General features: G+C 39.1%; 1 protein-coding gene across 2 annotated transcripts in view; it reads left to right on the top strand.

Annotated features, from left to right (window-relative positions):
• The window catches only part of FAM49A (family with sequence similarity 49 member A), a 50495-nt gene that overhangs the window by 8252 nt on the left and 15824 nt on the right, over positions 1–26419 (top strand). Inside the window, exon 4 of one of the 2 annotated variants that reach the window (XM_006018790.3) lies at positions 19990–20069. The exons of the other annotated variant lie outside the window; for it this stretch is intronic. Coding sequence (XP_006018852.1) covers positions 20000–20069 — 70 coding nt within the window. The 5' untranslated portion in view covers positions 19990–19999. The remainder of the gene's footprint in view (positions 1–19989; positions 20070–26419) is intronic. 2 annotated transcript variants of the gene reach the window in all.

Raw genomic sequence — 26419 nt, 5'->3', positions numbered from 1 at the left:
CCAGCACACCTATAGGTTGGGGAGTGTCCTTCTCAGCAGCTCAGAGGCAGAGAGGGATCTTGGAGTCAAAATTGACTTCAAGATGAACATGAGCTGGCAATATAATGAGGCCATCAACAAGGCCAATTGCACCTTGTCATGCATTAGCAGCTGCATGACCAATAAAACAAAGGAGGTGATGCTCCCCCTCTATGCGGCACTGGTCAGGCCGCAGTTGGAGTACTGTGTCCAGTTCTGGGCGCTGCACTTCAAGAGGGACGCGGGGAATCTTGAGAGGGTCCAAAGGAGAGCCACTCGCATGATTAGTGGCCTTTGTGATAGACCCTACGGGGGGAGGTTGAGAGAGCTGAATCTCTTCAGCCTTCACAAGAGATGGCTGAGGGGAGATCTTGTGGCCACCTATAAATTTATTAGGGGAGGTCAACGGGGAATAGGGGAAGTGCTGTTTACTAAAGTGCCCCAGGGAGTGACTAGGAATAACAGGTGTAAACTAGTTGAGAGTGGTTTTAGGTTAGATATTAGGAAGAAATTTTTCACAGTAAGGGTGGCCAGGATCTGGAATGGGCTTCCAAGAGAGGTGGTGCTATCACCTAGCTTGGAGGTCTTCAAGAGTAGGCTAGATAGTCACCTGGCTGGGGTCATCAGACCTCGGTCCTCTTTCCTGCCAGGGGCAGGGGGTCGGACACGATGATCCATTGTGGTCCCTTCTGACCCTACAATCTATGAATCTGTATGTTCAGTTAGCACCTGTGCGTTATGCATTTTGGTCTTTTGATCTTGTTGATTTCTTTCCTTGTTCCACAATAAGGAGATCCATAATAGAAGGACCCTTGAAATATAATGCAAAACTATAGAGCAAATAATTTCTACAGGATTGTTAAAGGACTAAATTAAACAAATGCCTGCCTTGGAGCAAGATCAGCTCTGCTGGGATTTGTCCCTCTTATCTGCTTCACTGGATGACACAGATGTCACCTCTTGTCCTTATTGGGTCAGGCTCTTGTTGCTCCCAGGGCTTCAGGGGCTCAATCCTGCAGGAAAACTGCAAATGGGGGAACCAACATGAAATGCACCTTTGAAAATGGGGGACCTTGGAAGATTGGAAACCATGCTGGAGGATTCTCAGAGCACGTCTTTACAAAGGGGGAACCTGGGCAGGTGCCCCAGAGCTACAGGGGCCTGATCCTGCAGGCCCCTGTAAGGACATCCTTGGGGGGGTCACACCTCTGAAAGAGTGGGAATGTCTTTTCTCCCACCATAAAGCAAACAGACATCTGAAAAACAGCAGCACAGATTTTTACTCTCTGTCATCATGGCCACAATTTTGGACAGTTTTGGCATGACAAGGGGCATGGACATCTGTTTACTTGGGCTTTGTGCCTCAATAAACATTTTTAAGGTAGTACAAAAGCAATGTCAGTTTTCAGCCTTGGTTCAATTTTAGGCTTCATGGCCCTTAAGCAAGAGAGATGCTTGCTTAAGGGAACATCTCCTTTTTGTTGCTATTAATTTCTGAGGTAGGGGAATACCTATATAATCTGGGAATGATACTTGTAGGTTTGGGTGGTGGGTGAGTGTGGAGTGAGGAAATTAGACTGGAAGCATAAAGTGTAGACATTTTGGGGAAAGTGGAATGAAGAACAGGAGTGAAGGAAAAAGGAGTAATGCAGAAGAAAATTCTTGTGAATTATACGAAAAAAGGAAGGAGTGAAGAGGAAGAGGAAATGAGGAATAGCAAAAGCTCAGCCAATGTAATGAATGACAGGTTCTAAGGTTATTAAATGGAAAGTTGACTGACAGTGTTAGTCAAATATAATACACTGTTCTTTTGTTGGTGTTTGGGCATAGTGCATCCATCTAGGCTCGTATAGGCACTCTCTAGTGACCTGAGAGTGCGCACACAGATCCGTCCATGGGGTGTGTCCCTGGGACTTGTGTGTTGGGTCGTGTTTACCCCTGAGGGAGGCCCCGACACTCATCTGCCATGACTTGATCTTGTTTTCTTCAGAGGTGGGGCTCCCCCTCACAGATTCTCTCAGACCGTGCGCTGCCCTTTGCGGGTCTTCTTGGGGCTCCACCTCCCCTACACCCTAGCCCTCAGGACAACTGGATGGTGAACCACCGGCATGTCCCTGGCCTGTCCCCTTGGTGTTTCCTCCTGCTGTTGTCCCTTCTTGCCCATCCCTTGATGAACCTTTACCCCAGGTGACTGGACTGTCCTTGCCTCAGCGTCTGCTCTCCCCTTTTGAGGTGTTGCAGTTCACTGTGTTGACTTCGCTCGTCCTCTTGACCCAGGAGGGGCACCTGGAGATGCCTTCCCCGGTCTGGACTCTATGTGCCCTCCAAAACGATAAAAGAAAAGAAAAGGGAAGAAAAGAATAGTTAGGGTACAGGCCTCAGCCTGCCTCACTCATGGATCTGGTGTCTGTGGTCCTTAGGATCCCTAATCACCATGCTCCTTGACCCAACTGCCCTGCCGAGCCAGATGGGTATTCCTTTTAGAGAAGCTGGGACCCTTCCTCTGGGTCCCTGTTTGGCCTACTGCTGAGCTGACAACTCTGCTGCTGTACAGCCCGGGGAGCAGCTTCGCCTTCTGGTTCCAGTGTTACTGCCCCTGTTTCTGTTTCCTGCCATCAACTTTTAAATCAGCTGGGCAGCGGTTTTTGATGATGTCATCTGCTGGCGCCACTCCCAGCCAGAAATAAAAGTGGCTGATGAACCGTGCTGGCGCCCTTCTTGGCATGGCTCAGCTTTTTCTGAAAAAGGTAAGTGAGCCCTTTCTTCAAAGCATTTTGTTTCTTTCTTCAGGCAGTTCAGCCCTGCCTCAGGTCCCGCCTCGAGAGGGTGCTCCGGGGCCTCCGTTTGTGTCCCCCTGGGACACACAACTTGTATGGACTTCCATGATGTATGCACACCACTAGGTTTTTAATCTCTTATTTGTCAGTTTATCTCCTGTGCTGTCATTTGTATTGTATGACAGGTAGTGAGGAATTTTGTCACGTGATGTAAAGGTGCCTACCTTGACATTTGGAGTGCAGATGTCTGGGATGCAAAAAAGCTGGCAGATCTCAGAGCCCTCCTTCCCTCCCCCCAGACTTCTGCTTTGCAGTGAAAGTCTCACTTACCTTGTGACAGTGAAAAGTTCTGTACATGTTCCACAGGTGGCAGCACAATGAGCATGCTTGAATCCCTACCTGCTGCTGCTCACTGCTACTTATTAGTATTTTAAGGAAAGATCCTTTTTTCTTTATTCTGCCTTTCAAAAACAAAATGTATCTTATTCTAGGGCAAGGGTCAGCAACGTTTTTGGGCAGAATGCCCAAAACACCTGCAGCCTCCACTTGTAAGCTGTTGGTGGGCCAAGGGAGCATGGCAGTGCAGCTGCAAGGGGCCTAATCCTTGTTGTGGCAGCACAGCCCCAGCCCCTTTCTCATCATCCACCCAGAGGCACGCATGCCAAGCAAAATGCCTTTGTGTGCCACACTCTTCCACCCACCCCCCGCCAGGTGTTGCCTACCCCTGTTCTAGGGGCTGCTGCATTTGAGAAAATAAGATAAATTGGAAACACAAGTCCCCTTGACATTTTCTTTCCTGAGACAAGGGACTTGAATTATCATTAGTAACAAACTGGAGAGTCTACAGGAAGCTCAGGCCATGTGACTTCACTTCCCCCCCCTTTTTGGGGGAGGGGGAGGGGGGGAAGGAACTGCCTCCATCATGAAAACATTTAAAAAAAATATTTCTAACACGTTTGTTTGTTTGTTTTTGGTGACACCTTCACCAAATATGGCTGATGTTTTATAAGATGCTGGCTGACTTCCTCAAGTGCACTACTTCCTACATTCAAAGCTCAAAAAAGAGCAGGAGCAGCAAGTTACACATCTGGCTCCTTCTTTCCCATTAGAACAAAGAAAATATTTCTCAGGGCTTTTCTGAGTTAATTGATGTAAACAACTGGTTTTGAAGTCACTGACATGTAGCAAATGCATGTGATAGGCGGATGTGAGAAATAGGTCTGCCTCCTAATGTGATTTCACTGTTACTGACTAGGAAAAAATCATTTTAAAAAATAGAAGGCCTTGACCTTGCAAATGCTGAAGTATGTACAGAATTTTAAGTGTTTGTAGACTATATATACACTCAGACTAAACCCTCAGGTGGTTTGGGTGCACTTTGGGGATCTACATTATTTAATCTCCTAGGTAAGGCATTCAGCTGCATTGTAACAGTGATTCTCTGCTCCCTTTACAGTTGTGCAAAATAGCAGTAACTCTTAAAAAATGAAATACTAGTGTGCCATGCTTCTTTTGCATTCATTCACAGATGTAAATATGATATGGACAGAATAGAATCAGTTATTCAGAACCCATGCTAGTTCTAATAAATGTTTATTCTTTTAAAATATTTCAGCACTTTTCCTGTAAATGTCAAATGCACGTTAGTCAATTTGTAAATATATGACTGTGTTAATTTCCAAGTAGCATCTTGAAACCAAGCATACTTCATTTCAGTGTTTATAGACCTTTTCTGTTTCCCCAAATGTAGGTAATTTTATTTATATTTTTAAATAACCAATTCCAGTAAGGTTAAATAGAAATAAGTAACTTCAGTTATATTTAGTACATTTATTTTTTAAAATATTAGGGGCATATTTTTCAAATATAGGTATCTAAAGTTAGGCATCTTAATAACGGGTCTAGTTTTTTTTTCAGATGTATTGGGCACCTACATCTGGAGATAAATAGAAGCTACTTGGTACTTGTCCTGTACTTCTGGGAATTGGGCAGTCAGTTAGATACTTTATATGCATTTCTCTGAGATTTGCAAATCCAGTTTTAAAGATGTGTCCTGTCTTTGAGCACACTGATTTGATAAGATTATCCTGGTTCAGACTTATGGATGTTTTCTTCTTTTAAAAGTTTACCATTGATTAATGCTTATTTATTTATTTGGGTTGTTTTTTATTTTTTTAATCTTTTCTGTGATCTCAGTTTTATTTGTAACTGGGATGTTTGCTACATATTTGAACTTGGATTAAGAGTGAAGAAATCTGTTGATCTAGGTTATTAAGAATTTCTAAACGTGTTAAAGATAATATTGGAATAATGCCTACATTTTGACATGCATAAATAAAACTGGTTATTTATGTTATGTTTTCAATCACTTTATTTGTAGGAAATGTATTCACTGTGTTATGATGATGTTTTTGTTGTTTTGGTATAACTTAGTTAATAATGCCACTTAGTGGATAACTGGTATAACTACAGTCTCTTCAGAAACCTGAATCAAGTGGCATAAAACTGTGATTCTACTTATGCTGTATTTTTTTTCTCTTTAGATTGAGTCTCTTAAAATGGATACACTTTCAAATTTTATTTTTTTTGGTCAGCATGTTAAACATACATGCCCTGAGTGGTTTTAGGCGACAAAATAATTGGATCAAGTGGCTTGAAAAGGAAGGATACTCACGTTAGAATTCAAAGTGGTAAATGTGTAAAGCTCCTTAAGTGAAATCAAGATTGTGTTATTCGGATAAATTAGAGCTGACTGGTTTAAAGTGGTAACAATTTTATTGTTTGTTTTGTATTTCTTATTGTTAATAAAATACAAGTCTGTGGCGCTCAGTACTGTATTTACCCTATGAATCGAGTGTGAGGCAGTGTGGGGAAGCAGTGACAGCTGCTGCCTGCCCCCCACCCCTGTTACATCCCCCCCCAGCCTAGCCTGACAGCAGCGGCAGTGGTGTGGCAGCATAGTCCAAGCTCCAGGGCCTGGCTGGAGCTGTCACTCCTGCCATCAGGCCAGGCTAGGGCCAAGCTCCATGCTCCAGGCTGAAGTGGGAATGGAGCTTTTTAGCACTGGAGCCAGGGTAAGCCTGAGGGGAAGAGGAAGCAGGTGAGAAGCAGAGGCAATGAGGGCTGGGCTGTGAGGACAGGGGTGGTACGGAGGCTGCAGGGGAACAGGCATAAGTGGGGCAGGTAGTAAGGGGGGCAAATGGTAGCACAGATGGCAGGGGACAAGATGTGGGAGAGGGCAAGGGGCAGTAGTCAAGCTGCTTGATGGCCTCCTCACCTCCCTATCACCTGCTCCCTACTGCTTCCCCCACTGCCTGTGCCCCTATTGCCTTTGCCCCTGATAGTACTTACCCTGCTGGAGCAATACATGTGTGGAAGGGGTGAATTTAAGACAGCCCTCAAATAATCAGATTCTCTATGTGGAAAATTATAACAAATTTATAAATTCTCCATGTATAGAATCTAATTATTGAGGGGGTCATCTTAAATTAGGGGTCATCTTGGAATTGAGTAAACGTGGTCATTTGGCATTTTACCAAATGGCTCTGTTATTCTCTTGCTGAAGGTAACTGTGGTATGAGAGGTGGTAGGAAAATTGGGGAATGCATCCTTTAGGATTAGTTTAAACTTTCAAATCTTCTGATTTTAAAATACTTGGAATGATTGGTCTTGATTATTTTGAACACTGGAAAAATTATATTTGTGGATTAATTGACAAACTAACTTGAGCACTTAAAAGTATTTTCAGTAACTGAATGGAAGCAATAAAAAAATACCGGCATTTTCTTGATTCACTAGTGATAAGATGCCATTCTCTGATATGCTCCAGGCTGAAGTGGGAATGGAACTTTTTAGCACTCCATTCCCACTTTCCAGCTGCCAGAAGAGGATTGAGGAAAACTTGAATTAAGTACAGAACTTGTTTAGAGATCATTGAAGTCTTTCTTTATTTGTATTGAATTCAACACAGGAATCTAGTCGCTTTTTTGAGCATAGCAGAATTTTGTACAGAAGATGTGTATATTATTTCATAATATTTGTTCCTGTAATGTATTCTCTTCTGACTTTACACCATCTTTTAGAGTAGAAACTTGCATCAACAAGTTTCATTACACTATAATAAAGATCTCAGCGTTCTAGTATTCTACTTTTGGGCTTGTGCTTCAACATTATCCTATTACTTTTTTTTTCTTAATCTAATGACCAGCACAGTAGGGCCCTGATTCTTGACTAGGTCTTTAAAGCACTGTGGCAATATACAGGTTTCCCTCAAGTTATGCGGTACATGTGTTCCTGGAGAACAGCACATAAATCAAATTTGCATAAAGCGAACCTACTTTATAATGTAAGAAATAGGGATAGATTCCTGTGTCGGCTGCTCCCGGGGCCACTCCAGCACGGGCTGAGGTGAGTGCGGACAAGAGGAGCCCTGGGTGGTGCGGGACACAGCACTCACCCGAGCCCCGGCTGCAGTGGCCCTAGGAGCTTCCGGCACCAGCTGCATGCAGCCACTGGGCTGCACCGTGCCTCGAACCCCGCCAGGGCTCTGCCTATCTCCACTCACCTCAGCTCCTGCTGCAGCTGTCTAGGAGCAGCCAGTGTCAGCTTCCTGTAGCCGCTGGGCTGCACCGTGCCCTGGTGCTGCAAGCTGGTGCTGGCAGCTCCCAGGGCTGCTGCAGCTGGGGCTGGGGTGAGTGCCACGCTCTGCACCACCTGAGAGTCCACTTGTCCACACTCACCCCAGCCCATGCTGGAACGTCCCCGGGAGCAGCCAACATGGAAACGTATTCCTTACGTTATAACATAGGATTGCTTTATGCAAATTCAATTTATGTGGCATTCTCCAGGCCTATGCCAATCGCATATATGCAAATTTACCTCGCATATAGTGAATTTCAGGTACAAAAGGGTCATCGCATAAGAGCAAATTTGCATAAATCGAACCCATATAAATCGAGGGAAACCTGTAGTAGTAACAATAGTATGCTATAGTAACAAGGTGGTTGTGCTTTCCTTTTTACCAAATTATTTAAGTTGTCAGGGCAGTCACAGAGTATGGGAGATCCAGATCCGATTTCCTCATCAGTGTGGACTTTCTTAAGTGAGATGGGAAGAGTGGGAGTGATTTTTTTGTCCAGTAATCGGGCAGTCAACTCAGGAAGTTTTGTGTGTTGTGATTCTAGGCTCTGTGTTTGGAAATATTTACATATTCCTTGAAAAGTAAAACAGCTTCAGCAGTTCAGATGGGAGCAGTTCACTTCAGGAAATACTATAGAATAGTGACTGCATCACAGTCTTGGGAAGTAGAAGATAAGGGAGGGAAATAAACCTCTTTTGCACATCCTGGGTAAGTGCCCTAACTGCCTGGCCATTGGGTAAAAAAATAAAAATAAATAATGTCTGTGAAACCTTTAATTTCCATTGGTTTTATCTTACATATCTGAAATTGAAACAGAAGACTCTACCTGGTCTGTGAATGAAAACTTGTTTTGGCTTTTCATTTCAGGAAGAAACAGAAAAGAAAATTATTTGGGTTCACATAGAACAAAATCACTTACAAATTGACTCCACGGTGATGAATAGCTGTTCTTTTTTTTCCTCTAAATTACTAAAGTAGTTGAATTGGCTGGCTCCACAGGAAGCTATATTGAGTTATCCTTCTTGAGTAGGTTGCTAGATAATAGAAGCTTGATTTCTACTGACCGGATATTTTATTGCAAAATGTTATACTACAATGTTATGTTAGATAATAATGTGCAGCGTATCAGTGGTGCCCAACTTTTTGGCTCTTTGGGCTAGATCTGGTCACTGGGCCCAGTTCAGCATACATTGGGCCACGGGCCACAGATCAGCCCAACCCTGGCACCATGTGCACTAGGTGTGGCAGATAGGCTCTGCTGTCCTGCTCTTGGCTCTGGCCGTGTGGCAAGCCAACGCCCACAGATCAGGCCCTAGCCCCATGCACACTAATTGGGCTTGCACACAGGGCTGTGTCATCCAGCTTGCAGGGCTTGGAGATTTGGCAGTGGGGAGAGTGATGGCATTCTCACGGCCAATCTTCCAAACCCTTGGGGAGCCCTGTGGGCCAGATTACATGGCTTCATGGACCGGGGGTTGAACAGCCCTGTAATATTAATAATAATAATGAGGAGGAGGATGATAATATTATGAACTGCAATTGTTTTTGCACTGACAAAAGTAGCTCTTCTTCCCCAAGTGGCAATTTTATATTGCTGCCCTTCATGGAAATGCGGATAACAAGAACCCAGGATAGATTTATTTAACTAAGCAAGTAGAAAACTTTATGTGAAACTTTTTTTCTTGCTTTATACTATTTTGTTCCCTTCCTGAAGAAAGGGTTGGTATCTTTTTTTTGTTTTTTTTGCTTGGTAACTATTAAAGCATTTGTGACTAAACGTATTAATCTATCACTTTGCTTTGGTCAACAGGACCTACATATATGTGTATTTAAGCAGGTATGTAGCCTAATATACTTTAAATCAGATTCTTAATTTTTACTTTTTTTTAAAACGATAAATGATTGCTAGATTATATAGAGGTGATAAATCACAGTTAAAAAGTTTTATATAGAGATTCATTTAAATTCATAAAAATAGTCTTTATATTTTGTATTAAACAAAATTGCTCAGATTTTGCTGGAGACCTAAGAAAAGACTATCAAATCACGTTTTTATTTGAAGCTGATTTATTAACTAAAACAAATCATTATGAACCAGCCGCTCATTTCTGATCATTACGTTCTAGACTGTTTTAGAACTAATAAACTTCAGCCTTTCACATCTAGGCTTATGGTGTTTTTGAAATTAGAAATCTTGCTTTCATTTTTCTGTTTCTTCAACAATTATTTTGTTAACTCTGAGTAGACTAATTGAATAGGCTGAAATGAAGCAACATTATTTTTCTACCTGAAGAGAGATGACAGCTGGCACCCGGTTTAACAAATTCCAGTTCCAGTTTCATAGCCAATGACGTCTACCAGTTCAGTGCCTTGTCTATCATTAAATCTTTAGCATCAAAATATTTCTTTTTTGCTTTATTCTGTTTTTAAATTTAAATGGTGTTACCATATTATAATAATGTTTTTTAGCCTGAAAATAGAATGCAGTAATTACCCTTTTTTAATTGTAAACATACTTAAAAAAATATTTAAATTAAAAAAATACAATTAAAATCTGTATTTTTTTAAATTACAAAATACGCAGTCTATTGGATCATTTCAAAATAGTCTTTGGGTTAGTTTGTTTTTCAGGAAACTTGATATAAAAAAAATCATCACAGTATGCAATAGGTCTCTTCTTTCTGAATTCAGATTTTTCTATAGCTATTTTGGTTAATGGCAATGGAATTGTGAAGAACCAGATTAGGGTCACCTCATAACTAATTGAAAGACTCCTAATTTATTTCACTGGATTTTGTTTCAGGTTCTAGGTTTCAGTTGAGAAAATGTTTCTGCCTTATTAAAGGTACAGATATATTTGTTTTTGTTTTCTTTTTCCTTGCTCTGGAAATTAGTCAGTGGCCATATAAATGTAATTCTGTATTACGGTTTCTTTTTAGACTGTGCTTTCACGCTGTCTTTTTCCTTAATAGTGTAGAATGCTTTGGATAATTAAAAACACTTGAAATTGGAATATTATCTTGTGATAAGTTTTGGTTGCAAACAGCAGAGGGCACTATAGAATCAACAAAAGACTTCCCTATGCTTGTTTTATCCCTTTTTCATGTGAAGCCATGTTGAATGAGCAAATGTCTATAGACTGGTCTGTGAGTTTTAAATGTCTCCTTTACAGGAAATCCACTGAGTAACATTTCAGGGTTGTCAAAACAACTGCACAATGTCTACTTTTGTGCATGTGTTTAACTTTGCTCACATCACTGAACAATACTCTGTTTTCTTTGTATAATGGACCTCTATGGTAATGTGCATCTTGTAATATGAAGGGAGTAAACTGTGTCATAAATGAATCTATGATTAATTACCATGCAAATTTCTCAATTAGTTAAAATACAGGTTTATTATAAAGTTGAGCTTGAACATAAAGGTACTACTGTGTATCAGTTTTACTATTTTAAGAAAACTGTATTGTATAAAATTTATTGCAAGCTTCCAGTAGCAGTTCCAATTAATTACTCTCAAGCTTATCGTCCTATTTTAAGGAATATCAGCATATTCCTTTTGTAACAAATTGTAATGCACTAAATTTGAAATTTGTAATTCTCATTATGAGCCATGATTAGGAAGTGTTTCTTATTTTCAGTTCATGGATTTTGTTTTACTTCTAGACCATCTCTGACAACACAGTTCTCATATTGATCTTTCTCACAGTGTTGTATATTTTGTTTTTTTCATTGTGCATGCAGTGTTAGAAAGACTCTAGTGGCTTACTTTTGTCCACCACTAGCGGTTAAAGTTGATATTTTGCATTCTACTTGGATTAAGGCAAAGCAGTTTGTTTCATAGTACTGCTGCCTATCTGGAGCCAGAGGAAAAGCAAGGACAACATTGGAACACCTTGAGAACACCTTGAGAGGCTGGATACCTTCTTCAAGTCAGTTGGCCCTGACAGCTTACACCCCAGGGTACTCAAGGAGCTGGCAAGCATCGTAGCTCAGACCCTGGCATGGATCTTCGAGAACTCCTGGCACTCTGGTGAAATGCCTAAAGATTGGAAGAAAGCCAATGTGGTGCCTATTTTCAAGAAGTGGAGGAAAGTGGATCCAGCAAACTACAGGCCCAACAGCCTGACCTCTGTCCCAGGGAAGGTCTTGGAAAAGATTATCAAAGAGGCCATTCTTAACAGAGTGGCTGATAGCAACATCCTGAGGGATAGCCAGCACGGGTTTGTTGCGGGTAGGTCTTGCTTGACCAATCTTATTTCCTTTTACAACCAGGTGACCTATCACCTGGACAAGGGAGAGGAGATTGATGTCATATATCTTGGCTTTAAAAAAGCCTTCGATCTGGTATTCCATGATCACCTCTTAGCAAAACTGGTCAGCTGTGGCCTCAGCTTCACCACAGTCCACTGGATGGGGAATTGGCTCCGTGGTCAGACCCAGAGGGTGGTGGTTGATGGAAGTCAATCGTTGTGGTGTGCTATGACCAGTGGGGTCCCTCCAGGCTCTGTCCTTGGATCTATATTATTCAACATCTTCATTAATGAGGTGGACATTGGAGTCAGAAGCGGACTGGCCAAGTTCACTGATGACACCAAACTTTGGGGTAAAGCATCCACACCTTCCAGTCTGACCTTGACAGGCTTAGGAAATGGGTGGACAAGAACCTGATGGAGTTTAACACTGAAAAATGCAAGGTTCTCCACCTTGGGAAGAAAAACCTACAGCATGCTTATAGGCTCAGCAGTGCTACTCTGGCTAGCACTACGGATGAAAGGAACTTGTGGGTCATGATTGACCACAAGATGAACATGAGCCATCAATATGATGCTGCTGCTGCTGCTAAAGCTTGCATCCATAGATGCTTCTCAAGCAAATCCCAGGATGTCATTCTCCCCTTGTACTCGGCCTTGGTGAGGCTGCAGCTGGAGTACTGCGTCCAGTTTTGGGCTCCACAGTTCAAAAAGGATGTGGAGAAGCTTGAGAGAGTCCAGAGGAGAGCCACACGCATGACCAGAGGTCAGGAAAACAGACCTTACGATGACAGGATGAGAGCTATGGGACTCTTCAGCCTGGAAAAATGCAGGCTCAGAGGTGATCTGATGGGTGCCTATAATTTTATAAGGGGTACTCGCCAGGATCTGGGGGAACATTTGTTCACCAGAGTCCCCCAAGGGATGACAAGGTTGAATGGTCACAAACTCCTCCAGGACTGTTTCAGACTAGACATAACTAAGAACTTCTTTACTGTCTGAGCCCCCAAGGTCTGGAATAGACTGCCGCTGGAGGTGGTTCAAGCACCTACTTTGAACACCTTCAAGAGAAATTTGGATGCTTATCTTGCTGGGATCCTATGACTGCTGCTGACTTCCTGCCCGTGGGGCAGGGGGCTGGACTTGAAGATCTTCTGAGGTCCCTTCCAGCCCTAATGTCTATGAAATGTCTGTGAAATCTATGCTGTTATTTCCCATTCTATATATATAATTTTTCTGTGTGCGCCTGAATTTTTTCTTTAAGTGTACTACCCTATTGAATCTCATCTTAATTATTTTAAACAATTTTTCTAATTTACCCATGTTTGTTTATCCTGCAAAACAGCCCCTTCTAGGCTAATTTCATCCAAAATGTTTATAATGCACCAATTGCATACCAGAAACATTGAACAGAACTGGGTTGAGGGCAGATTTGTGCGCAAAGTCCACTTCAAATATCAGTCATTTCACAGGAAACCATTGATAAATCCTAGCATAGTGTTTCAACTGTTCATTATTTATGTTATTTTTTACTTAGGCCAGTGGCTTTGAAAACGGGGATTCATATACCCCCCAGGGGAACATGGTGCTTTTAAAAGGGGTGCATGCCTAAAATATAATAATGGCTGCGGAGCTTCTGACTGGTCCGTGCATATTGAGTAATGGTATTTCTGTGTGTTGATGTCAGTGTTGCTACTCTTGCTAAGCATGAGCACACAGAGGTGTATCAGGTGTAGAATGTACAAGCAGCAGTGTTTTGCAAAGAAGAGGTAACATGGTCAAAAAAGTTTAGAAACAATTGTCTAGACTTTATACCTTTTTAATTTTCCAGTCCAGCATATTAGTAGTGTATCATCAAGTCTTGGCAATTCTGTATGATGGAATTTGGTGCAATTAGACAAAGGGTGGGCAAAGTCCAGCCCACGGGCTGGATCAGGCCTGCAGCAGACTCCATTTCCCAGTAGCCCCTGCCCATGTTGCTGCAGCCGGTTTCTGGAGATCCCTGCTGCGGCAGGGCTGTGACAGCGCGGGGCCAGGGTTTTCATGGAGACTGGCCTTAGCAGCACTGGCAGGGCATGCAGCTGAGTGGGGAAATGCTTCTGGGGCTGGGATCTTGCAGCACTGACCAATCATGAGGTTACAAAGCATAGTGGGTGTCAGGATTTAAGACAAGTTGGAGGAAGATTAAAAAGTTCCATATAAATTGGGTTAAGCAGGCTTTCCACTTTTGCTACTATGTTGGCAGAAATGTTTTAATGGCCATTGTTACTCAGCACTAATATACATCTGGGTTCCTGAGTTCTGGTGTGTTGACCAACCTAATATGACTTGAGTGGCTCTAGACTGGAATACAATATTCTGTTGCTGACTAGCAGAGAACAAAGCCAAATGTCTGAAGGGTGAGAGCTTTAGATCCAAAAGTAGATCCAGCAAGTTTTGTAGACAGATTTACAGGTCTCGATTTGGCTTTTATCTTGTGGTCACAGTAAGTTGGAGACCAATCGAAATTAACACTTACTGGATGGTGATTTGTGTTTACTTATGAAAGTGTCACATGGAACAGTGTCGAAAGTATTATTTCGTACAGCTTCTACCTCTACCACTAGGGCTGATATCTTATCAAACAAAATTCCCTTTGATATGATGCATTCTTGATAAATCCGCATTGGTTATGCATCATTTTATTGTCCTCTAGGTGCTTACAAATTACCTAATATTTTATTTTGCAGTCTTTCTAGAGTTTAAAATTAGCCTATTTGGAAGAGGGCTGTGAACCAGGAGTGAAGAGGTGTTTTCAGGAGCCATTATAAGACAAAAGAAGTACAATAGAATAAGCAATCTGATTAGTGGCAAAACAAAATTATCCAGGAAGGGAGCATATAGTTATTACTTGTGACATGCAGGGAGATCTGTAGCAATATGTTAGGTTAAAATAAGCTGTAAAACCCTTGTCTGTTTTTAAATCAATATTTTTACTGTCTAGTACAGTTATGCATTTCTGTTCCCCGACCTGTCTTCTAGAGGAGGTTTATGAATTCCCTTTGAGCATGAGAATCAAAGTCAGAAAGGAAGTTGTTGTTCGGTGAAAAATATACTCCCCTGCTATTGTTCATGCATCTTTGTCCTTTATATTTTTTTCTATGAAGATTTGTTCTGGTGTGTAGTTCCTATCTAGTTTCATCCATAATATATTCTAGGCATTAGTATGACTCTTTGTGTGTATCAATAAACTGATTATTGAACTCATGACTGTTTAGGGAAAAGTTCATAAACAGTTTCTGGGCTAAGGAATAGAACACAAGATTCCCCTCTCCCAGATAAGCACCCTAACTACTGGGCTAAAGAGTTAGGCTGTCACATGAGCGCTTGCATGGTTACTGCTTTCTCTGGCCTCATTAATATAGCATGGTAAGTTGAACAGTGTCACAGTTGCACTGAAGGAGTTGAGAATGCCAGTACTTTGGCTTTCCGTCTGTGGTTTTGAAATCTTCTGGTAGGTAGGGAACCATGAGTTTCTAACCCATCCAGCGAAGGTTGGCCTTAACCATAATCTTTCCATTTTTGAGCAAGTTTTCTAACTGCTAGACTGTAGAATAAGTCAAGAAACACTAATATGTCCTACAGCAGTTTTTTGGAATGAAGGTGGCTTTGGCTGCTGTGTTTGTTTCCTACTGAACTCAGTGTCACCAGCCTGTTTTTTTTGGTCTTCCCAAGTCAAGCAACTACCATTTGCCCACAATCAGCTATTAGTTAGGCACAGTGAGCAGATGGGTGCCCTTTACCTGCCCTGTTGCGTTAGTATCACTTGACCTCTGACTTGTCCTCCATGCCCACCTACCACGCCTTGATGTTGTAAGACTATTTAGGAGAACGGATGGTTCTCTGCACAGAGGTCTATCTGGCAGGGCCACAATCTTCCATAGGGCTCCACCTCCCTTACACTCTGCCCCTTTGCTCTCAGGTGGTTGTTCACTATTTTTCATTGGTCTGGAATGTGCAATGCCTTTCGGGCTTCTGCCTGAACTCCACCGGGTTATTTACTCTGTGGTTCTTTGGCCTTGGTTTCCCCTGGTTGATCCTGTCCTTGGCTGTACTTGTTGGATCACTCTACAGTCATCCTCTTTCTATGTCTCTGTCTCCTTGGTTGTTATCCCTGGTCCTTCCTTCTGAGGACTGTGTATTTCTGTGATTATCTGGACTTGTCCTGTTCTACACTTCCCTGTCCCTTCCAGTTTTATTTCAGTCCTCTAGACTAAAGTTCCTTTAAAGCCCCAGGTGTGGGAGATAGGTCCTCATTAAACATAGATCAGACAGAAGAAAGGGGGATCCTTCCTCCCCACTGGTCCTTCTTTTCTTTCAGAGACCTTAAATCAAAAGGGAGGTTTCTTTCTCCTGGTCTATATTGTCCCTTGATTCCAGAATCCAAACAACCTCCCCCCAAAAAGGTTTGAATGTGGTTGATCCCTACATGAGTTGAAGTTCTGTTAGGCTATCTTCATCAAGGGGCAACCGACAGCCCCTGAGCTGGATCTAGCCTAGGAAGTTTTGGGGCAATACAGAAAATTAGGTAGCTCATAGCCCACACTGCTGCTCTTCTCATGTCTGTGCTTACCTCAGTGCAGCGTGGGAAGTGTGGAGAGCTTTAGCTGTCTGGTGCAGCTGGGAGTCAGGTCCCAAGCTCTGGCCCAAGACAGCAAAATGTTGCTGATCCTTGGCCTAAAGCCACTTGGAATATAAGCTGACTCTGTATCTGAATTTCATGTGTGAATGTTTCTTGGAGCCAAATTCTGACATTCATATTCACGCTTAGTAAATAAATTACTTGTAAAGTTAATCAACTTGCCTGTATAGTGAATATAATACAATAAAGCTGTGCAAGTATATGTGTACTTGCAGATTATTCTATATAGAAAAGAAATAAACTATATAAGACTAAGGCATATTTATACTGCTCTTTATGGGAGTATAGCTGCATTCACACTAGAGGTTGTATAAATATATCAGTATGGAGGATGTCAAAGCAGCTTCTAGAACTTCAGAAGTGGCAGCCTGATCACCAACAATGACACAGTTTGTACCGGATCAAGTGTACTGTTTGTGGTGACATGCATACATTCATAGATGAAGATTACACTATAAAATAAAAGTTATGTTCCCCAAACCTGTGTAAATCAAGGTAATAAAGAATCCAACCTTCACTCTATTTGTACAAAATTAGGTTCACAATACCTACTTTTAAGATGTTTATTATATGTATCTAAAAATGAATTTTAGCATTGTTTAACACACTGGATTGAATCCATGTTAATTTTTGAAATTTTTAAATAATCAGTTTATTTTCCATGGTGCAAAACAATTGGTTATTTTAGGGGAAGGAAAATACATTCCATATGAGGAAAAAGTATCTTCAGAATGTATGAACAGAAATAAAACATTTTAGAGCCCCACCAATAAGCCCTCGGATGAAAGGAACCCTGTCATTTTGACTTGACACTTAATATTTTCGGAAGATGGAGAAACCTAAAGATGAGTGCATATTGACAATCTCATAATGCTTATTTTTTAATTATTATCGCTGTTTCTTTTTAATTTATTTTTTAGTGTGATGCTTAAAAAAAGTAAACATAAATTTGATGTTTTTAACTGTGCCAAAAGTGTATATAAGTAAAATAGAAGAGACCTTTTCAGATGTTTGGAAATTCTTAACTAAACTTTAGTTGTTTGAAAAGCAAAAGAAAGCATAAAAATATGAGGCCCAGGTTCTGATATCAGCACACCATAGTTTTAAAGTAGTCTACTGACAGCTAAATTATTTCTGCAATTTTAAATGGCTTGAACATTAAGTAGAATTTGGAAGTTGTTTTAAGTATGTTACAGTGGAAATATTTTACTATGTTTTTTGAGTTTCATCTCCACATTGAAACTAAGCCCACAGTACTGGACATCCATACTTTCCAGGTTAGTGAAATTAAGCATTGTGCTTGAACACCTAAGTTAACAACTGTGCATGGTTTACTACTTATCAGCTGTTCATTTGGGAGCATATACATTTTTGTAAGTGTGAGGACAAATTATACTTGCAACCCCAGAGGTGAAATAATTAGCTAGCAAATTGTAGAGATCTCCCTTTACTACAAGTGATTCTTTTTTAATCTGATTAAAGTGTATTCTACAAAGTAGATTCTTATTTCTGTATTCTTTTTAAGGTTTAAAATATGGCATTAAGAACTTTCAAAAGAAAATTCAGCGGAAATTCAAACTGTGGGTAAGAAGCGATTTCCATGGAAAAGCACGGGGAATGGAAAATAGGATGATTAACAAGAAACTGTCACTTTCTCTCAGAACAAAAACCCTTTACTTGCTCTTCAAGTTGGTGATTTTAAATAGGATCATGGATCTGTTTGTTTATTTTAATCTCCCTTTTGAGTCTATTACAATAAGGCAATGACATGTTCATTGACCAACTGAATCAAGTGTCTTTTTTGTGTACATAAATGACAAACCACATCAGTAGTTTTAGGGCATGTAGATAGAGGATGTCAAAGTTGATTCTAGAACTTCAGAAGTGGCAGCAGCATCATCAACATTACAATTTGTAGAGGGACAAATATAATGTTTGTAATGAAAAACAGTTTGAATCACTAAATCGATACAAATTAAAGCATAGAAAAATAAACTAAATGGAAGTTCAAATATAGAGAAAATGAAAATGAAAAGTACTTTTCTGAAATATATTTACAAGTTTTTCCCTTAATGCTGATACGCTGTACTACTGTGGTCAGAAACAAGAGTTTTGGGTTCAAGACTTCAGGCAACTAAATACAAAAGTAGGAACACATGCTTAGTTTTTGCTGAAGGGGCAGCTGTCAACAAAATTGCTAATAGTAGGCCATCTACAAAGGCAGTCTTTGAATGTAGAGTACTGACCTTGGAACTAGAAGAAATTGCTTGGTTGGATGATGTCTAAAATGAAAGCAAGGAGGGTAAGGCCTGGTTTGAAATGAGTTGAAAGTGAGGAATCCAAAATGTTTTTTATTCTGGGTGGTATAATCTGTTTCCTTAAATGTTAATGTTAATCTAATGCTGTTTGCGAAATGCAAAAATATGGGTGGGAGGGAGAATTGAGGTCTGTACATTTATTTGATTCTAGTGTTCCACTTTAACAAGAAGAAATATTAAATTACTGGAAAACTACATAATTTAAGTTTTAAGTTGCATTTCATTTATGTGATATTCACTTTTTGTGGGCTAAATGGAGAAGTACACTTTAGTGATACAGTGCAGAACTTGTTTAGAAAGTAAAAATGTAGTTCTTTCTCTATATAAATGAATATAATTTTCTGGAAAACATAGGTACCTCATGTTTTAATGTTCTTGACACAAAGTATTGCTAATTGTTTAGCAGGACTTGACGGTCTGTTCATTAGAAATGTTCTGAATGCCAAAAATTCTGGATCATTTTATTGAAAATATAAACTGAAAAAAAAGAGACACATAATTTTTTGAGACCACATCAATGATTTTTAACTTGTATTATAACACTTGCTTCTCTGTAATCAGTGGATTACAAGGTTCAGCTTTAGGTATACGTATACTGGATACAATTTTTTTTTAAATGCATGTAATTGGTAAGTGTGATAGCACCCTGCTTTTTCAGAATGTGTAGAAGCTTTTTCCCCCCTCACTTTATTCTGCAGTAAATTGTCTTTACTCTGATACAAGTATGCTTTTTTCTTCGTTTAATGGCTAAATGGGTTTAAGCAAAAGCCAGAAACACTTTCCTCATACTCTTCCAGAACTAATGTCCCTGAGAGTCATACCTATATAACTGTATAAGGACAAGTTTTCTTTGTAGGTGAAACTCTCCCTCTTTCATGACTGTCACTGAGCAACTTGCTTTCCATTGAATTTGCCATTTTCCTCTGACATTGGGAAGTGCTTTTATTAACATGGGGTGCGAGTATTCATAACATTACTGAAAATATAGAGTTATGGTTTAAGAGATTTTTCCCATTTTAAAAAAAGAAAAGTAAAAATATAAGGAAAAAAAAGAAGGGTTTTTGACAGGGTTTTTTTTGGTTTGTTTGTTTTTTTTTCTCTCCCTCTAATACCCATTATGGTAAATCATATTGCATCTCTCTATCTAAATGCAAAAATATCATGTAATCTGCCATCATAATTTTCCTTAAGTTCCAGCTTTTCTCATGAAATTTTAATGTATATTGCAGACTGTATCAAACTCGTAGGTTTAACTTTCTACTTTTGCATATATAACTGTGTTGTGATTTTGTTGCATTCACTAGGTTTGCTGGGATGGGTAATCTTCTTAAAGTCCTTACCAGGGAAATTGAAAACTATCCACATTTTTTCCTGGATTTTGAAAGTAAGTTAAAAAAATTACAGGATAATGAGAGAATCTTTTCCCTAATTATACAGCTGGTTGAGAAGGAACCCTTTAAATGTGATTTATAGTATACAGGTACCAGCAGACCTTGGCTCTCCAAAGCGATGTATCTAATATTATCCATTTGCTCAGAGCTCCTTTTCTTTTCCTTTTCTTTTTTTCAGGAACCAAATGGGAAATCTTTTAAAAGTTCTCACTTGCACAGAACTTGATCAGGGGCCAAATTTTTTCCTTGACTTTGAAAGTGAGCAAACTTCTTGCCTGGCTTGCCTTCTTCTCCTCGCTCCCCCTTCCGCCCCCAATAAACTGCATGAATTTTTGCATCGCAAAGTAATTCAAAAGGGATTTGCAAGCAAAGTAACTTACACTTCATATTGATATTGAATTCTTGTAGCCATAAAATATTTCTTGTAATATCACTAAAAACTTATTGGCAGATAATATGAGACATGATATTTAAGAGTAATTCTTGTCTTTACTTGGTTTCAAGACATTATTGTTGATTTTAACACAGAGAACTTATGTTTTACAAGTAATCTTTACTGTCTTAAACTTGCTTTAAGGGTTAAAAAATTAACACACATTTCTCTGTCCTCTTATCAGATGAAAGTATGTGTTTTTTTTTAATATACTCAACAGTTTCTATTAGAACTACAATCTAAATTGTTCAAAAATGACATTTCTTTGCATTGCTCAAAATGCATTTAACTGATTTTTTTTTTTTAATTAAAAAAAAGTGAATAATGTGGTCATAGTGTATATGCTTGATTGCATTTCTCTTAAGTGCATGTCTATCAGCTTGAGAAACTTTCTGATCACATCTATAGCTGAGGAAAGCTAATTTCAGTTTATTTGATTATTCTTGCATGTACTCTAGACTTTCTCTTGAAATCTAGCCATCAAATTCTGAAACATGGCTTAAATTAGTGTGCTCTGCTACTTATACAAAATACCTTTTTAAAATGCTAACAATATATGTTGTCTTGGCTGATGTCATAATACCTTTTATTTGAAATATTCCAAATGCATTTCTGGCAGCAATTACATTTAAATATAAACTTCTGTCAAGCTCTTTTGGGAGAGCAACCAACTTAATCTGAAAACATCTCTTTAAACTAAGTCCAAATGTCCTTTTACCTTGAAATAATCTTTAAAGAATTTGATACTTGCTTGTTTTACAATTTTTTTTTTTATTTATTTTTTTTTAGTAATAGGGAAAATTGTGTGTTGTGCATATTATTAAATCTGGATTCAGGAGATTGCTAAATAAAGATGACATAAGTATGTGCTTAAGCAAACAGCTTGAGTGTTCTTTCCTGGGTTGGGTCTAGAGCTTTTAAATACAATTTGTTGGAGCCTATGATAATCTTCCCATTCTGATTCTAATTTTACTTCAAAATGAAGAATCCATTCTAGACTACTGACAGATTAATTTGAGGCACAGAGAAATGATTTGGTTTATCAGCCTTGTATTCTTTTCTTCTTTGTCTGTATAACTCTTTTTTTTTTCTTACAGAAAAAAAATGGGGTTTTGAACCCTTCTGGATATCATGCTATTTTATCTATCAACATTTAGAGAGCTTAAATAAGTACTCTAGCGTCCCAATCTGTTACTAAGGTTTTTACTGTTTGAGGGCTACACTGTTTAATTAGTCCCATTGTGTCACAAATATGTGCTGCTACAAGAAGGCATATTTGGCAAGAAACAAGTGGTTTGGCAGTAGAATGCCTTGGAGTTGATGGTAGGATGCTATGTTAGCATTTGGGTTATAAATATTGGATTTTTCTTATTGCAAGCAAGAATTAAAATGGAGTGATTCAGAGGGCACCTGCTCCTCAAGGAAGGTGACAGGCAATTAGTATAGGCCCATGAATGTTATTTTAATGCATCCAACAATGGGAGGATCTAAAGTGACTAAATGCATGATGAGTTTGAGATTCCTGAGGGAAATTGTAAATGTGTGTTGCAATTTTATTATTATAATTCTTTGTATAAGACATTTTCATAATATTATGGGATGATTTCTATAACATGTAGTGGATTAATCTGCATATTCTCATGCTTTCATATACTTTAACATTAAAAGGAAGCTCTTGAACTGATTTGCATGAATATGAGTTGTACCTGAGGATTTGCTGGAATGGTTTGGTAACTTTCTGTATACTTAAGTTTTTCAGTTCTAGGTTTAAGTAGCTTAAAGTTTAGTTGAAATGGGCACTTTTAGAAATATGCCTTCAATATTTCCAAATTATTTCTTAAAATTTTTTAATCATTTGAGGGGGACCAGCACACTGCAAAAACCACCTGTGGTTCCTGAGAGTGCCCATTGTTTTGGGCTTGAGCAGTGATCAGATTTTTGATACACATTGAAATGAGAGACCACCTCTATTGGGAACATCCTCAAGTAGGGAGACCATCCTATAAGTCCATCATTCAACTTCCCAATGTCAACCATTGTCATGCTTGGGGGTATGCCAGTGATATGGTTGCACACCTGCCTCGTTAACGCAGGTGATCAACAGTAAAGAAATCATGAACACTATTGAAGCTAGTGGATGTATGTTGTGTCTTTAGCACTTATTTCTATGTTTAGACAACTGAAGTTCTTAAAGTGAGGCTTTTAATTGCTTAATTGCAGCATAGGACCTCAGTTCTGACGTCCTACATATTGGACATGTTACATTTTGAAAGTACTGGTTAGACATTTAGTACCATTTAGATCTTTTAATTGTTCAGTTTAAAATGATTTCTTCAAATGTATTTACAGAAACCCAGAAAACTAAAGCAGTTCAGTCCTACTCATGTTTAGTTAAACATTTAAGTTCACAAGGATCTAGCATGTGTATTCTCATGACATGTTTTATTACCACTATTGGTATGCATTTTGTTTGGGACAACTGCATTCATATGCCTTCTGGTAATATTAGTAGAATGGCAGGGGTTTTAGTTCAAATCCCCCTTTGTATTTTGTTCTCTATTTCTGTCTTGGGCTTGAGTCAGCTTTTCTTTGCTGATCTGCCAATTTGTTTTGGGCATTGAGACATCTTGGTAGTGGCAGAGACTGATGATGATAGTCATCAGTTAGCTCCAGTGTATTCCCTATACCAAATACACGATAGTGTTCAGAGCGATTGTGACCATGTTGAGTCTTGCAGTACTCCTCATGTTCACAACTGGCTGGTAAAGGGCTGGTTTAAATTTCTCTGGGTTCTGCTTGATAGAACAGTAGATCAACTAGTGCACTGTGCCATTTACTCCTTTCCCATTTACAATCTTGTGTACCTCTCAGCACAGGGTGACAAATGTTATGTAATTCCAAAGAACAGATATAGTAAGATATCCATAACTTACTTTGCTCTTACAAAGTTTTCTGTGACTGAATAAACAATGAATTCAAACAGAACCATTTTGGTGTTGTCCTGGTTGGAAACTGGATTAAGATGAATCCAGAGAATCTTTTCTTTGAGAAGTTGGCAAAGAAAAGATATTAATTGGATGTTTAATTTTATGAAGAAAAGGGAGATTGGGATTAATATACAGCCTAAAATCCGATTAATGTTTCTTCCCTCTCTGTTCAGCATTGGTGAGGCCACATCTGGTGTACTGTGTCCAGTCCCGTTCCCCCCCCCCCCCAAAAAAAAAAAAAAAAAAAGATCTAGACAAATTGGAGAAAGTCCAATGAATGGAGGGCACCAAAAATGGTTGGGGGGGGGGAGGAGCTGGTGCACATGACTTCTGAAGAGAAGCTGAGGGAACTGGGCTTATTTAGTGTGGAGAAGAGAAGAGAAGACTGAGGGGAAATATAATAGCAGCCTTCATCTACCTGAAGGCTGGTTTCAAAGAGGATGAAGCTGGACTGTTCTCAGGTGTGGCAGATGACAGAACAAGGAGCAATGCTCTCAAGTTACAGCAATGGAGGTTTAGCTTAGATATTAGGAAAAACTTTCCAACTAGGAGGGTAGTAAAGTACTGGAACAGGTTACCCAGAGAGGTGGTGGAATCCCCATTTTTGGAGGTTTTGAAGACCCAGGTAGACAAAGTCTTGGGTGGAATAATATAGCTGGGAACGGTCTTGCTTTGAGCAAGGGGTTGGACTTAGATAACCTCCTGAGGTCCTTTCCAACCCTAATTTTCTGTGATTTTATGACTGCGATGAAGATACACTTGTGCTAAAGATTAGATCTTGTGATCTAGGAATGGATTAGTTGATTTGGAATGTAAGAGCAGTAGTGAAGCTCTTTAGTATTTAGTTAAGTATTTTGTTGCTAGATATGTTGATACCCCACTGAAGTGTATAAATATTAAGAGATTTGTAAACCTGCCTAAGTTGTGTAATGCTTCTTTAATCTTCATGCGTGTTAAGTAAGGCAGCTATGTGTATGTGACTTACTTCATCTCTTAAATGCTTTTGGTAAAAGTAGTTGGAATCTCTAGGATGATTTTTTTCTGTGCACTCCCCCTCCTTCACATACATACACCCTGCTGCCAACCTTTTTTTACTTTTTAAAATTTGTTTCCTCAATCTTGCTATGCCACATATTTTACTGGGCTGAAATCTGGATGCATTTCAAAATCATTCCCTGAATTTCATGACATAACTCTCATATGCTAATCAAAATGGCCTGGTTGTTTTGCATTGATGTTTAGTAGTCAGATTTATTTTATTGACATCTCTCTTCACTCATGTGCTTGACAGAACTGAAAATGAAACCAGTTGTACAAAGTGATAAAACCTGTGTTCAGGGTTTTTTTTTTTTAATTATTAAGGGTAACAACGTGTAGATTCTTGCAGAATTGGGCCCCATGTTGATTATTCTCAATAATCGTCCAGAAGAATGTCCAGCATGTTTTACACACAATGCAGTAGTTGACATGCAACAATGACATTCTCCTCCTTAACTTGACTGTCTCATGACCCAAATCATTTAAACTAAATACTTCTCTTTTAAAGCCTTTAGCAGCTTTCTTTCATAATTACTAGGACTGCATCAACATTCTAATATCACAAGATGAAAGGCTTGGAAGACTTGAGTTGTCAGAGCCCAAATAGTTATGTTAAAATGCCTTTGAGTCATATTCTTTAGCAAAGTAAATTAAAGAGTGGACTTAGGCTTATTGTAACATGAAAACGATGACTGTTCAGTTTGAAATATAACCATTTACACTTAGAGCAGCATTTTTATCATTCTATTGTTCATGATGTTAATGATAAAAAGTTTAAAACCATATATATGAAGTTACATTACAGAGAATGCTTAACATATGAAAATAAAGTTTTGAAATATAGTTTTTTAGTTAATATTATGTAAAGTACACACAGTCTTTTACTGGTGTTTACCAAGTACCATATTGATTTTTAGGATATCAACCTATACTATAAAAAGAGCATAAAAATGTATAAAACAACATAAATTGAATAGTATCTTTCACCTTCTCATTGTTCTTTTCAGTTGCCTTGAAATTACTCAAAGGGAACAACATGAATATAATTAGCTTTATCAAGATAAATATCAGCTTTTTAAAAATTGCCTGTTTAAGTTCAAGACTGTGAACATTAAATATTTTTGTTGGTGGTTGAAATCATTTTAAATCTGCTCATTCTGTGACAATGGGAACACTGCCCTTATATAGTTGGACATATTTTATACAATGCTGTAAAACATTATGGCACAGTTGTCTTGAGCTTTTGACTAACAGTGAGACTAATTTTTTTTAAATTTTGCGTTACCGTTGAATTCAGTCTTCACATTTGAACACTATTGCAATTTAATGAACAATAAAAGACTATAGAGTATTTTCTAGACAAAACATTTGCCAACTTCTTTAGAGAAAACATCTAGAGAAGTTGGCATCCACATATGCATAAACATTATGTGGTTCTGAAACCTTAGCCCAATATATCTGTTCTTTGTTGATAAGCAATGAAATCACTAAAGTTATAGTTTCTGTACTCTCCACACCAGTATCATGTCACAGCTACCAGCCACACTTTAAAAAGCATTAGAAACCATTTTCATTGTACAGATCCTATTTATATAAAAATAATATTTTTTCCCCAGACATTATCTCCCTGGCCCTTATAGTTGGTTATAGAGATGAATTGACCTGCAGCACCAGGAAGGTGTAATGGGAGTCCAGAATTATTTAGCAGAGATTGCTCCCTAGCTGTGCTGCTTTAATCTATCTTCCACCTCTGCTTTCAGCTGAATGAGCAGTTTTCACTTTATTTTAGTAATCTGCCTCCAAACAAACTCCAAGCCAACCCTTGCCCTATCTTTTTTACTTCGGCACCCTGTTCCATTCAGGTTTCTGGCCCCTGATATCTTCT

The sequence above is a fragment of the Alligator sinensis genome, unplaced genomic scaffold (genome assembly GCF_000455745.1).
Source record: "Alligator sinensis unplaced genomic scaffold, ASM45574v1 scaffold130_2, whole genome shotgun sequence".
Lineage (NCBI taxonomy): Eukaryota > Metazoa > Chordata > Crocodylia > Alligatoridae > Alligator > Alligator sinensis.
This window is presented reverse-complemented; position numbering and strand designations above follow the sequence as displayed.